This window comes from Rhinopithecus roxellana, chromosome 8, assembly GCF_007565055.1.
Source record: "Rhinopithecus roxellana isolate Shanxi Qingling chromosome 8, ASM756505v1, whole genome shotgun sequence".
In the NCBI taxonomy this organism is placed as follows: domain Eukaryota; kingdom Metazoa; phylum Chordata; class Mammalia; order Primates; family Cercopithecidae; genus Rhinopithecus; species Rhinopithecus roxellana.
This window is the reverse complement of record NC_044556.1, coordinates 4,344,568-4,358,630: the sequence shown is the minus strand read 5'-3', so window position 1 is coordinate 4,358,630 and position 14,063 is coordinate 4,344,568. Positions and strand designations below refer to the sequence as shown.

General features: G+C 43.1%; 1 protein-coding gene across 2 annotated transcripts in view; it reads left to right on the top strand.

Annotated features, from left to right (window-relative positions):
* The window catches only part of ZNF136 (zinc finger protein 136), a 30,730-nt gene extending 19,410 nt beyond the window's left edge, over nucleotides 1–11,320 (top strand). For both annotated transcript variants that reach the window (XM_010361669.2, XM_030936772.1), the window contains 3 exons: nucleotides 7,847–7,973; nucleotides 8,177–8,237; nucleotides 8,631–11,320. In XM_010361669.2, the coding sequence (XP_010359971.1) occupies nucleotides 7,847–7,973; nucleotides 8,177–8,237; nucleotides 8,631–10,062 (1,620 nt within the window). In that variant the 3' untranslated portion in view covers nucleotides 10,063–11,320. The remainder of the gene's footprint in view (nucleotides 1–7,846; nucleotides 7,974–8,176; nucleotides 8,238–8,630) is intronic.
* Nucleotides 11,321–14,063: the final 2,743 nt, after the last annotated feature.

Here is a 14,063-nt window from a genome sequence, read left to right as displayed (position 1 = left end):
ATGTATGCTAACAAATGTTAATGTCTTTTTCATTTGCTGCTAAGTTATATCAAAATATTCCATTGCAGGCTGGGCACGGCGGCTCACGCTTGTAATCCCAGCACTTTGGGAGGCTGAGGTGGGCAGATCACGAGGTCAGGAGATTGAGACCATCCTGGCTAACATGGTGAAACCCCATCTCTACTAAAAATACAAAAAAAAAAAATTAGCCGGGCGTGGTGGCGGGCGCCTGTAGTCCCAGCTACTCAGGAGGCTGAGGCAAGAGAATGGTGTGAACCCGGGAGGTGGAGCTTGCAGTGAGCCGAGATCATGCCACTGCACCCCAGCCTGGGCGACGAGCGAGACTCTGTCTCAAAAAAAAAAAAAAAAAAATTCCATTGCAATCATGGATCAGATCAACTTTATAATAAACTTTATAATTTTGTGGTGTTATTTGTTAAATATTGTGAATTGGGCTGGGCGTGGTGACTCACACCTGTAATCCCAGTACTTTGGGAGGCCAAGGTGGGTGGATCACAAGGTCAGGAGATCGAGACCATCCTGGCTAACATGGTGAAACCCTGTCTCTACTAAATATACAAAAATGAGCTAGGCATGGTGGCAGGCGCCTGTAGTCCCAGCTACTCGGGAGGCTGAGGCAGGAGAATGGTGTGAACCTGGGAGGCGGAGCTTTCAGTGAGCCGTGATCGTGCCACTACACTCCAGCCTGGGTGACAGAGTGAGACTCCGTCTCACAAAAAAAAAAAAAAATTGTGAATCAATATTCTGTGCATACAATTTTAGGTGTGTTTTTTTTCACATAAATTTTCATGCTCATGTAGTCACAGTTTGTATCACAAGAATTACTTCTCATTCACTTATGATACCAAAAGTTAAATCAAGCTTTTAACCTTTTCCCAAAGATCATAAGGACCATACCTCTTGTCAAAGAAGGTATAAAAAAAAGTCATAAATACGATAGCAAACCATACGTGACTGTGTGGTGTATCAGTAGGAGAGAGCTCAGAAGAATTTCTTTTTTCTTTTCTTTTCTTTTCTTTTCTTTTTTTTTTTTGGAGATGGAGTCTCACTCTGTCACCCAGGCTAGAGTACAGTGGCACAATCTGGGCTCACTGCAACCTCTGCTTCCCAGGTTCAAGCGATTCTCCTGCCTCAGCCTCCGGAGTAGCTGGAATTACAGGCACAGATCACCATGCCTGGGTAATTTCTGTGTTTTTTATAGAGACGAGGTTTCTCCATGTTGGCCAGGGTGGTCTCGAACTCCTGACCTCGGGTGATCTGCCAGCCTTGGCCTCCCAAAGTGCTGGGATTACAGGCATGAGCCACCACACCTGGCCCCAAAGAATTTCTTATAGGACTTGTGCTTGCTTTAGGTATATCGATTGCTATTCAAAGAAGCAAGAAACTTCTCTGGATTGTATACTATGAAGAAGCAAGGTTATTTCTGGCCTTAGTTATTGTGATAGTTCTTACCTAGAAGTAAAAAGGATGGAGTAGTGCTAAATTTATTACCTAAATACTGAAATAGTTCTTATGATGAATTAGACATGGCTTCCCATAAGATACCTCAGTTGAAATACATAAATTCTAACTATTGATAATTTTTTTTTTTTTTTTTTTTTTGAGACGGAGTCTGGCTCTGTCGTCCAGGCTGGAGTGCAGTGGCGCAATCTCAGCTCACTGCAAGCTCCGCCTCCTGGGTTCACACCATTCTCCTGCCTCAGCTTCCCGAGTAGCTGGGACTACAGGTGCCCGCCACCACACCTGGCTAATTTTTTGTATTTTTAGTAGAGACGGGGTTTCACCATGTTAGCCAGGATGGTCTTGATCCCCTGACCTCATGATCCACCTGCCTCGGCCTCCCAAAGTGCCAAGATTACAGGCATGAGCCACAGTGCCCAGTCAACTACTCATAATTTTTTAAAGTCTCCCTTATTAGTCAAATTAGGCTAATAGCTCTAGGAAAGTTGTGAGAATATAAACCTAGCAAGGGAGAGAGACATGATCAGTATTCTAATCAAGCCTCTCTTGCTCAGGTGATATGCTCTTGATGCTAATTTTTCAATATGCCTCATATGCCAGAACTGTAGACTCAAAACATCTAGAATTAAGCACGAATGATGCAGGCACTCAAGGCTCTGATACAGGAACACGAAGTGAATAAATTATTGAAATCCTGGTGCTTATATTTTTGTGAGAAAGGAGAGGGGTTGAAAAAAATGGTAAGACTGGTTTATAAGAAGGAAATAAGCACTTTGAAGGAAATTGATGGTGTGAGATAATACGGAAGCTGAGGGTATGTATGTTCTGTATAGAGGGTGGCGACATCAGTGAGTGAAGAAATGTCACCACTGGTCATTTATATTTCTACCTCTACTATGTCTTCAGTACTATTCAGGAACTGCTTAAGTGTGGATGTAGATAGTACATAGCAATATAGACAGTCCTGCCTTTTTGAGGTTAACAATAATGATTCCCCATAAACATACAGGTATGGTTTATCATCATTTTTGCATTGGTTAAAAGTTTTAGTGTCATATGTGACCTTGACTTTGGACATGGGTATCTGGAACCTGGAGGTAAGGGCACCACTACATAGAGTGTGTGCTAGAACCATGTCAGATCCCTGTTGAGACATCTTAAGTGTTCTGCCCCTCAAGCCACAGGGGGCGGAGCCTGAAGTTATATCCAGTTAGGGACACCAGGATGGCATATTACTGACCAATCAGGCGCTTCTCCGAGCCCTGTCTGCCCCCAAACTTACCCCACCCTGTACGATCTTACGAATTTTCTTTTCTTGCGCCGGCTGCATTACCTTACTCTTCTGGCTCCTGGCTTCCCTGCCAGTGAGACCAGTGCTCTGCGCTGGCCGTGGCAGCCGGAGGGAGGACCCAGGAGACACCGGAAGATGGGAAATGGCGAGTATGGGAAATGGCAAGTGTGCAGGGGCCCAGGGTCCGACATGGCTGGAGCGGCCCAGGCCTCCTCGCCATCAGCATCCGATTTTGTTTCATCTGAGTTGCTCAAATGTGTGGGAAGCAGGGTATGAAATCCACCCCCGAGCTCCCCACCCCCAGCCTAACTGTCCTTGATCTAACAGCAAACTCCTAAACTGTAGGTATAATTTCCGCAGTCCCCAACACCAACCTCTGTTCTTGAATGCACAGTGTTATCAACTATTTGTCTGGTTTATTATTATTATTTTTAGATGGGGTCTCACTCTGTCGCCCAGGCTGCAGTGGCGCAATCTCCACTCACTGCAACCTCCGCCTCCTGAGTTCAAGCGATTTTCCTGCCTCAGCCTCCCCAATAGCTGGGATTACAGGCGCCTGCCACCACGCCCAGCTAATTTGTTTTGTTTTGTTTTGTTTTGTTTTATTTTTTGGAGACAAGTCTCACTGAGTCGCCCAGGCTGGAGATCAGAGGCGCGATCTCGGCTCACTGTAAGCTCCGCCTCCCAAGTTCACGCCATTCTCCTGCCTCAGCCTCCAGAGTAGCTGGGACTACAGGCGCCCGCCACTGCGCCTGGCTAATTTTTTTTGTATTTTTAGTAGAGACGGGGTTTCACTGTGTTAGCCAGGATGGTCCTCGATCTCCTGACCTCACGATCCGCCTGTCTCGGCCTTCCAAAGTGCTGGGATTACAGGCGTGAGCCACCGCGCCCGGCCATTTTTTTGTATTTTTCAGTAGAGATGGGGTCTCACCGTGTTGGCCAGGCTGGTCTCAAACCCCTGACTTTAAGTGATCCACCCACCTCGGCCTCCCAAAGTGCTGGAATTACAGGCATGAACCACCACACCAAGGTATTTATCCTTCGTTCTCCGTTAGAGACAGATGTCATATTTTAAGTTTATCATTTTTACAGAAAGCAGTGGATGACTGTTTTATAAAGATTTATTTTGTGTTTGTGACCTTTTCGCCTGAGAGGTAAGCAGAGAATAACCACCTGAAACTCCATTGTCAAAAACCTTTGTGTCTCTCCTTTATCTTCCCCAAGTGCAAACCCTTATCAGAATGCCTTTGAGTTGAGGTTCCCCTTTGGAAACTTTGCAGGGTTGATTGTCCTCAGCCTGCCCTCTCTTCTCCTGGTCCTGGGGTTCAGAACTGACTGGGGCTGCCCCAAGAAGCCCATAGCTTCCATGTCTCTTGAAGGGTCTAGTGAATATCAGTTCATGCGGCCCCTCATGAGCTGGATGCCCGCTGGATGCCTTGGGCCTGGAAGCAGTGACATGGTTTACCCTTCCTCTGAAAAGCTCACCCTTTGGGACACCCAGCTTATTTTTCTCCAGCCCCAGTTTTCATTCTTTGAAGACACGTTTGTGGTCAGCTAATTGGATGGAGGTATTGAGGGGAAAGACAGAAAATGATTCTTGCCCTCTGGATTCCTTCAGAGTATTTGAAGCGAGAAAAATCCCAAAAGACAAGGAAAACCCACCTCTGCCAGGTTATGCAAGAACTTGAAAAGCAAAATGCACTGAGGCATGGGGGTGGGGGCACAATCCACTGTCTCTGGGAAGGGTCAGTGAGCAGCACCAGGATGGGGGTTTGGGAGATGTCCCATGTGGTAGGATGACCTGACTGGGCAGTTAAGTCAGATTTCTCTGTGTTCCTGGTCAGCAGTGGCTTTCCCTGATTTTGTCACATTAAGAAGATTTGTTTACTTACTTTGTCATGTAAAATGTATTTTACCATTAAAGCTTGAAAGTTAGGCTAAAATATTTCCAAAGAGATAAGAGGTGGATCTCAGAAAAATAAATATCTACCCTTATATTTGTTAAAAATTTGTATTTAATTTTTTTCCCCCAGAAAAATATGCAGTAAGTTTCTCAGTCTGTTCTTTTTTGTGATTTTGTTGTTATTTTTGTTTGTTTGTTTGAGACATAGTCTGGCTCCAGGCTGGAGTTCAGTGGCACAATCATGGCTCACTGCAGCCTCCACCTCCCTGGTTCAAGCAGTCCTCCCACCTCAGCCTCCTCAGTAGCTAGGACCATAGGTGCAGACTACACAACTGGCTAATTTTTTGTAGAGATAGGGTTTCACCATGTTGCCCAGGCTGGTGTCAAACTCCTGAGCTCAAGTGATCCTCCTACCTTGGCCTCCCAAAGTGCTGGGATTTTAGGCGTGAGCCACCACTCCCAGCCCCTTTTTTGTGATTTCAAATAGAATCCTAGAGTTTAGCCTTGAGAAGGCTACAGAGAGAAAAAGCTCAGAGAAATAGGGAGAATCACTCTTCATTATGGCTTCACATAACTGAATCTATCTGTGTCTATGTATGTATGTATGTATGTATGTATCTATCTATCTATCTATCTATCTATCTATCTATCTATCTATCTATCTATCTATCTATTTTGAGATAGGGTCTTCCTCTTTTGCCCAAGTTGGAGTGCAGTAGCACCCATCATAGCCTGCTGCATTCTCATACTCCTGGGCTCGAGCAGTCCTCTCACCTCAGCCTCCTGAGTAGCTGGGACTACAGGCATGCACCAGCACTGCTGGCTGATTTTTAAAAATTTTTTGTAGAGACGGAGGTTCTCACTGCATTGCCCAAACTGATCTTGAACTCCTGGGCTCAAACAGTCCTTCTGCCTCAACCTCCCAATGCGATGGAATTACAGGTACAAGCCTGTTCACCTGGCCACTGAATACATTTTGATGAGAAAATAGGTAGATAAATTGGTGAATTCACCAATTTATTTTTACCAATTTAGTGAAGATTCACGAAGCTGGGTGCGGTGGCTCACGCCGGTAATCCCAGCACTTTGGGAGGCCGAGGCTGGCAGATCACTTGAGGTCAGGAGTTTGAGACCAGCCTGGCCAACATGGTGAAACCCCATCTCTATTTAAAAATACAAAAATTAGCTGAGTGTGGTGGCACATGCCTGTACTCCCACCTCCTCAGGAGGTTGAGGCGGGATAATCGCTTGAGCCTGGGAGGCAGAGGTTGCAGTGACCCAAGACCCTGCCACTGCACTCCAGCCTGGGCGGCCGAGCAAGACTTCATCAAAAAAAAAAAAAAGGCCGGGCGCGGTGGCTCAAGCCTGTAATCCCAGCACTTTGGGAGGCCGAGATGGGCGGATCACGAGGTCAGGAGATCGAGACCATCCTGGCTAACACGGTGAAACCCCGTCTCTACTAAAAAAATACAAAAAAAAAAAAAAAAAAAAAAAAACCGGGTGAGGTGGCGGGCGCCTGTAGCCCCACCTAATGTAGTCCCAGCTACTCGGGAGGCTGAGGCAGGAGAATGGCGTAAACCTGGGAGGCGGAGCTTGCAGTGAGCTGAGATCTGGTCACTGCACTCCAGCCTGGGCAACAGAGCGAGACTCCGTCTCAAAAAAAAAAAAAAAACAGCCGGGCACGGGCCTGGTGGCTCACGTCTGTAATCCCAACACTTTGGGAGGCCAAGGTGGGCGGATCACGAGGTCAGGAGGTCGAGACCATCCTGGCTAACACGAAACTCCGTCTCTACTAAAAAATACAAAAAATTAGCTGGGCGTGGTGGCGGGCACCTGTAGTCCCAGCTACTCGGGAAGCTGAGGCAGGAGAATGGCTTGAACTCGGGAGGCGGAGCTTGCAGTGAGCCGAGATTGCACCACTGCACTCCCGCCTGGGCGACTGAGAGCCAGACTCCATCTCAAAAAAAAAAAGATGGTAAAAAATCCTTCATTTAGTACTTAATTATATTTGATCTGCAGGATAGGTACGAGCTTGTGAGTATTCTCTCTTAGTGTAACAACAGAAGATGGGATTAATTTTCCCGGTTACCAATTGTGAGAACACATGTGAAATGCTTCCTGGAGTGTTTCTGGGGGCTCATCAGGTGGGCAGTATGGGTTACGCGTGTAACAAAATCCCAAACTCTCGGAAGGTGGGAGACCAGAAATTTTCATATTTTTTCCATAAAAAGTTTAGGCACTAAGCTACTCTTATATAGGTCATTGGGCTCCTTCCCCAAATCCATTTGCTAGATACCAGGAATGGATGTGATACAGGACAGGTGTGCCCTAAAATTGGAGCTTATCCCAGTGTGGTTTCTGGCTTTGCCCAGGGAAGAATTCAAGGGCAGACCAATGGTGTTAGATGGCAGTCTTTGATTTGACAGTACTGGTCTTTGTGGATCCGTGCTAACTCATAGGCAGTACACCCAGAGTCAGCAACATATGGGCTCTTGGCAACTACGTATATACCCACTTTCAATTATATGCAAATTAAGGGGTGGGTTATTTAAAACTTTCTAAGGAAGGAGTGATAACTTTCAGGTCATTGCCATGGCATTTGTAAACTGTCATAGCATTGGTGGGAGTGTTTTATGCTAATGAGCAGCAAGAGCCTCTAGAGATCTCCGTTCTCGTCATCTGGTTTTGGCCACTTTCTTTACTTTAACCTGCCTGTGCCAGATCCTGTTTTGGCCAGGAGGGTTGTGATCAGAAAACAAGTCCTGTTGGTCTCCTACCTCAGATGAACGTTGTCAGGAGTGAGGAGCCTTTTTTTAAGGGTAAGCAGTCTCAGCACTGCTAGTATAAACTCTTTTCCTCACTAGGTGGTAGGACTTTGTTATGACAGGTTCTCCAGGTCCACTGTACAAGCAGACATTAGATGTGACTCAGGCAGCATGTATTACTCCTTGGAACCACCACCAAGAAAGATATCAGACACTGCTATTGCTCTACCCAGTAGTTCAATACTAGTATGAGAGTTGCTGTGTGGAAGGAAGTGAGTATGCCGACCAAACAGTGGAGTAAATGTTTGGAGACCCCTGAAACGTGAACTTCTTAGGAATTGAGTAAAGTTCCCTAGCCCTGTCTGTCTCACCCATTCTCCTCTCCACATGTGTGGGATGCTTCAGGACTCAGTGGCCTTCGAGGATGTAGATGTGAACTTCACCCAGGAGGAGTGGGCTTTGCTGGATCCTTCCCAGAAGAATCTCTACAGAGATGTGATGTGGGAAACCATGAGGAATCTGGCCTCTATAGGTAAGGATTATATGCTTCCATCACTTAGTCAATTGGAGAAGAAGTGTTTCTTGTGCAGTGATGCTGTTCCATGGTTTGCATCATGGAGGAAGAATACTTGGGGGGCTAAAACAGGCATAGTCACAGGGTAACATGAACCTAGAATCTAATAATTTTTCTATAATTTTGCACTAATTCAGAATTTTTCTGGGTCTCTGTTTTAGGGAGAAAATGGAAGGACCAGAACATTAAAGATCACTACAAACACCGAAGGAGAAATCTAAGGTAATCTGTACTCTGACAAAGCAAATTCCATTGAAAGTATCTCAGCATGTCATGAAATTTTAAAAACAGGCAAACATAACTGATAAGCCAAACTTCAAATTGATTTATTTTTAGAATAGTTTCCCCAAATACATATTCTTCAGTGTAAACAGATGTTCAGTTTTTATAAAAACGTTCATTTGGCAAGAGAATTAAGAAAGTCTATTTAGGAGTATCACTGTTTGAGTGATAGTTGTGGTCAAGCCCATTGCAGAGCATTGAATCCATTCATACTCAAATCAGACTTGGCATCAAGTCTACGCTTTACCTGATAATATTGAAAATGCAAGTTTAATAGCTGTTAATATAAAACGGTTAACAGATCCTTAGTAACGTCCTTCTCATTTTTTACAGAAGTCATATGTTAGAAAGATTCTATCAAAGTAAAGATGGTAGTCAGCGTGGAGGAATTTTTAGCCAGTTTGCAAATCAGAATCCGAGCAAGAAAATTCCTGGAGTGAAACTCTGTGAAAGCTTTGTATATGGAGAAGTCAGCATGGGTCACTCATCCCTTAATAGACACATCAGAGATCACAGTGGACATGAACCAAAGGAATATCAGGAATATGGAGAGAAGGCAGATAGACGTAACCAATGTTGGAAACCCTTCAGTTCTCACCACTCCTTTCGAACACACGAGATAATTCACACTGGAGAGAAACTCTATGATTGTAAGGAATGTGGAAAAACCTTCTTTTCTCTCAAAAGAATTAGAAGACACATTATCACACACAGTGGATATACACCATATAAATGTAAGGTATGTGGAAAAGCATTTGATTATCCCAGTAGATTTCGAACACATGAAAGAAGTCACACTGGAGAGAAACCCTATGAATGTAAGGAATGTGGAAAAGCCTTCACTTGTATCACAAGTGTTCGAAGACACATGATAAAGCACACAGGAGATGGGCCTTATAAATGTCAGGTATGTGGGAAACCCTTTCATTCTCTGAGTTCATTTCAAGTACATGAAAGAATTCACACTGGAGAGAAACCCTTTAAATGTAAGCAATGTGGTAAAGCCTTCAGTTGTTCCCCAACCTTAAGAATACATGAAAGAACCCATACTGGAGAGAAACCTTATGAATGCAAGCAGTGTGGGAAGGCCTTCAGTTATCTCCCCTCTCTTCGACTACATGAAAGAATTCACACTGGTGAGAAGCCCTTTGTATGTAAGCAATGTGGTAAAGCCTTTAGATCCGCCAGTACTTTTCAAATACATGAAAGGACTCACACTGGAGAAAAACCCTATGAATGTAAGGAATGTGGGGAAGCATTCAGCTGCATCCCCAGTATGCGAAGACACATGATAAAGCATACTGGAGAAGGACCTTACAAATGTAAGGTATGTGGGAAACCCTTTCATTCTCTGAGTCCATTTCGAATACATGAAAGAACTCACACTGGAGAGAAACCCTATGTATGTAAACATTGTGGTAAAGCTTTCGTTTCTTCGACATCAATTCGAATACATGAAAGAACTCATACTGGAGAGAAACCCTATGAGTGTAAGCAATGTGGGAAAGCCTTCAGTTATCTCAACTCCTTTCGAACACATGAAATGATTCACACTGGTGAGAAACCCTTTGAATGTAAGCGATGTGGTAAAGCCTTTAGATCTTCTAGTTCCTTTCGACTACATGAAAGGACTCACACTGGACAGAAACCCTATCATTGTAAGGAATGTGGGAAAGCCTATTCTTGCCGTGCCAGCTTTCAGAGACACATGTTAACACATGCTGAAGATGGACCACCTTATAAATGCATGTGGGAAAGCCTTTAATGCTCTGGGTTCATGTCAGATACATTAAAATACTCACTGAAGAGAAGCCCTATGAATGTAAGTAATGTGGGAAAGCATGAAATTCTGTCGGTGCCTTTTATAATACATGAAAGAAAGAATTCTGGAGAGAAGCCATATAAATGTAAGTAACATGGGAAAGCTTTCAATCATTTTAGTTCCTTTCAAATACAGGAAATAACTCATCATGGAGAAAACCGAACAAATGCTTTTTGGAAGGGAACACATATTTGAGAGAAATCCTGTGTAAAGAGTGTAGGAAAGGTTTTGTCATCACACAATCCTGTCACACATTGAATGCATAGTGGAGAGAACCCTGGTAAATGTAAAGAGTGTGGGAAAGCCTTTAGTTATTTTAGTTCCACTTGAAGCCATGAAAGAACACACAGAGGAGAGAAAGCTCTTGAATATAAGCAATGTCCAAACGTTTTTAACCAGCCCACATGCTTTCAACAACATGTAAGAATGCACTCTGGATCAAAACACTATAAATGTGAAAACCACGAGGAAGGTTTTCCATTATAATATACTTTTAAAGTCATTTGAGGGCTCTGTGGCTTCGTGGATTAAAGTACTTGTCTGGCAAACAGGAGATGCTGGGTTTCAATCCCAGCAGGGCCTCATTAGTTGAGGTATTGAATCTGAACAGGTGTTTCGGCTCTGGCTGGGTGTGGTGGCTAACACCTGTAATCCTAGCACTTTGGGAGGCTGAGGCAGGAGGATCACTTGAGGTCAGGAGTTTGAGACGGAGTTTCAAGTGTGCAAAACATAGCAAGACCTCATCTCAAAAAAAAAAAAGTCATTCAAAGACTTAAAATATAGCAAAATCCTATAAATGTAAGTACTTCAAAAAGCCTGATGCATAGCGGGTCATGTAGTCTCTAGAAAATACATAATAACCTGATAGAAATGTGGAAGCTATATGTATATTTTGTTAATTAGTGGCTCATATTTAAAATAGTTCTCTATGGATTTCAAATGCTTAATCTCACAAAGAAATGTTAAGGTGATATAATCCTGTAAGTAATCTGAAAGCAATAGTGCATGAATTTCATAGGTAGTGTTGTTTTAGGTCAGTATTTAAAATATTTGTCTTTCCATTTTGAAATGTGTTTAATCCAACGATGAATTTAAATGTGTTTCTCATATTCAGGTCTGTTAAATTGTATATGGTTGCTTAATTGTTCTGTGATTGAGGACCACTGAAAAATAAGTCTTAATAAATGTCGGTATGAACCTACTTGCTTCATTTAGCAGGTTCTTGATTCCCTTCCCACATTATATATATTCCACCATATTTATTGGAACAACTCCTTTTTTTGTCCTTTTTTCTTTTTGAGACAGGGTCTCGCTCTGTGCTCTGTTGCCCAAGCTGGAGTACAGTGGCACGATCTCGGCTCACTGCAACCTCTGCCTTCTGGGTTCAAGTGATTATCCCACCTCAGCCTCCTAAGAAGCTGGGACTACAGCCATGTGCCACCACACCTGGCTAATTTTTTGTGTTTTCAGTAGAGATGGGGTTCACCATGTTGGCCAGGCTGGTCTTAAACTCCTGACCTCAAGTGATCCACCCGCCTCAACCTCCTAAAGTGCAGGGATTACATGTGTAAGCCATCACAGCCCTTTTTTTTTTTTTCTTGGCTCAAAGAATTTTATTTTCCTTCCTATTAAAGAGTATTCATTCTAAATATGTAAAGTTTATCATAGATTGTAGTCTCGTGAATTATTATTTCAACCTGTTGTTCTTTACTCCTTGTTATTTATTCTGGCTGTTCTTTGTATAATTGATTTTGGGATAAGGAGACAGCTATGATAGGATAATAAAATCTAGAATGGGAGATGCCTTTCATGAATTGTGTCACATCAATCTGGGTAATGGGAACTAAACTTTTCAGACTTCATTTCTTTCTTTTTTTCTTTCTTTCTTTCTTAAATGGGGTCTCACTCTGTCACCCAGGCTGGAGTGCAATGGCACAATTGTGGCTCACTGTAACCTCAAACTCTCGAGCTCAGATAGTCTTCCAACCTCAGCCTCCCAAATGGCTGGAACTATAGTATGTGCCACCAAGCCCAGCTAATGTTTTTGGTTTTGGTTTTTAATCTTTTTTTAGTAGAGATGGTGTCTTGCTGTGTTGCCCAGACTGGTCTCAAACTTCTGGCCTCAAGTTACCCTCTAGCCTCAGCCTCTTAAAGCACTAGGATTATAGGCATAAGCCACTGTGCCTGGCCCAGAATTTATTTCTTTTATGGTTACATGTAGAGTGCATCAAAGCCTAAATTCCCAGAAGGTGAGAACGCAGAAGTGAAGAAGGCATTAGTCAGATTTTGTAGGCATCATACAGAGAGACAGATTCATATGGGCTGTTTGGACATGGTCATCTAGCCCATTTTCCTGATTCTTTGCCCTGCCAATCAAGAGTATCCTCAGCCGGATGTGGTGGCTCACACCTGTAATTCTAGCACTTTGGGAGGCCAAAGCGGGCGGATCACCTGAGGTCAGGAGTTCGAGACCAGCGTGGTCAACATGGTGAAACCCTGTCTCTACTAAAAATACAAAAATTAGCTGGGTGTGGTATCTCATGCTTATAGTCCCAGCTGAGGCAGAAGAATTGCTTGAGCCGGGGAGGTGAAGGTTGCAGTGAGCCAAGATCACGCCACTGTACTCCAACCTGGGTGACGAGTACAGAATGAGACCCTGTCTCAAAAAAAAAAAAAAAAAAGTATTCTCTAATCCACCACCAGCCACTTCATCTCCATGTTCTCAAAGTTACAGATTTCCATAGACATTCTTACAAGCTTCATATCCAAGATTCAGCTGCCATTTGGATATCCCTGAAAGCCCTAATGTATCTGCCAAGTAATCAGTTCATATTGTCATTGTTGGGAATAGTCTGATGATCTGACTTGGTTCCTGTACGGTCCAGTTTGTACATAAACATTTTTGTCCTTAGGGATAGTGAGTGTTACTGATACAGGTTGAGATCTACAATGGCACTATCCAAAAACAAAACCAAAAACCCTACATGAAGCTTGTTGCTCTGCCGCATTATGCAGAGATGGGTCTCACCCCATTCTTTCATGTGAGAATAAGCACCTTATTCATTACAGAAACATTGTGGGTGTGTCCTGTTATTCATAGCTGAATGTAGTCCCTCAGTTTATTTTGAATTATGTTTGATTATATATGATTACAAACAATATACATGTCTTCCTCAAACAAAAGTTCTCACACATTTCTTAGAAATATTAACAGTGTGCAAACAACTTGCTTACTGTCTAGTGAGTTTTGTATTTATTGAGAATATATATTAAAATACCCATTCCAATCATGGATCAGATAAACTTTATAATTAAGCTCTTTGTCCAACATTGTGAGTCAACATTACTGTGAGCTTACAACTTCAGGCCTCTTTTTTCTCATAAATTTTAGTTTTCATGCTTATTCGATTACAACTTTTATGATGATAGTAGTTTTTCATATGCATAATACCAAAAGTCAAATCATGTTGTGAGTGATTTCTTTCCAACGACTATCAGGAACGTACCTGTTGTCAAACAGGATGTAATAAATTGTGGCAATACTACCACAGGCCGGGCACGGGTAGCTCACACCTGTAATACCAGCATTTTGGGAGGCCAATGCAGGCAGATCACTTGAGACCAGGAATTGGAGACCAGCCTGGACAACATAGCAACAACCTGTCTTTACTAAAAATACAAAAATTAGCCTGGTGTGGTGGCACACATCTGTAATCCCAGCTACTTGGGAGTGGAGGTTGCAGTGAGCCCATCGCGCCACTGTACTCCAGCCTGGGCAACAGAGTGCGACTGTCTCAAAAAATAAATAAAAAAAAAATACCACCACAAAACAGTAATGACTGTGAGGTGTCTCAATAAGAGGGTAGTTAAAAGAATTTATTGCAGGATTTATGCTGCTTTTAGGTTGCTTGACTCCTACTTAAGGAAGCAAAAAATTTCTCTGT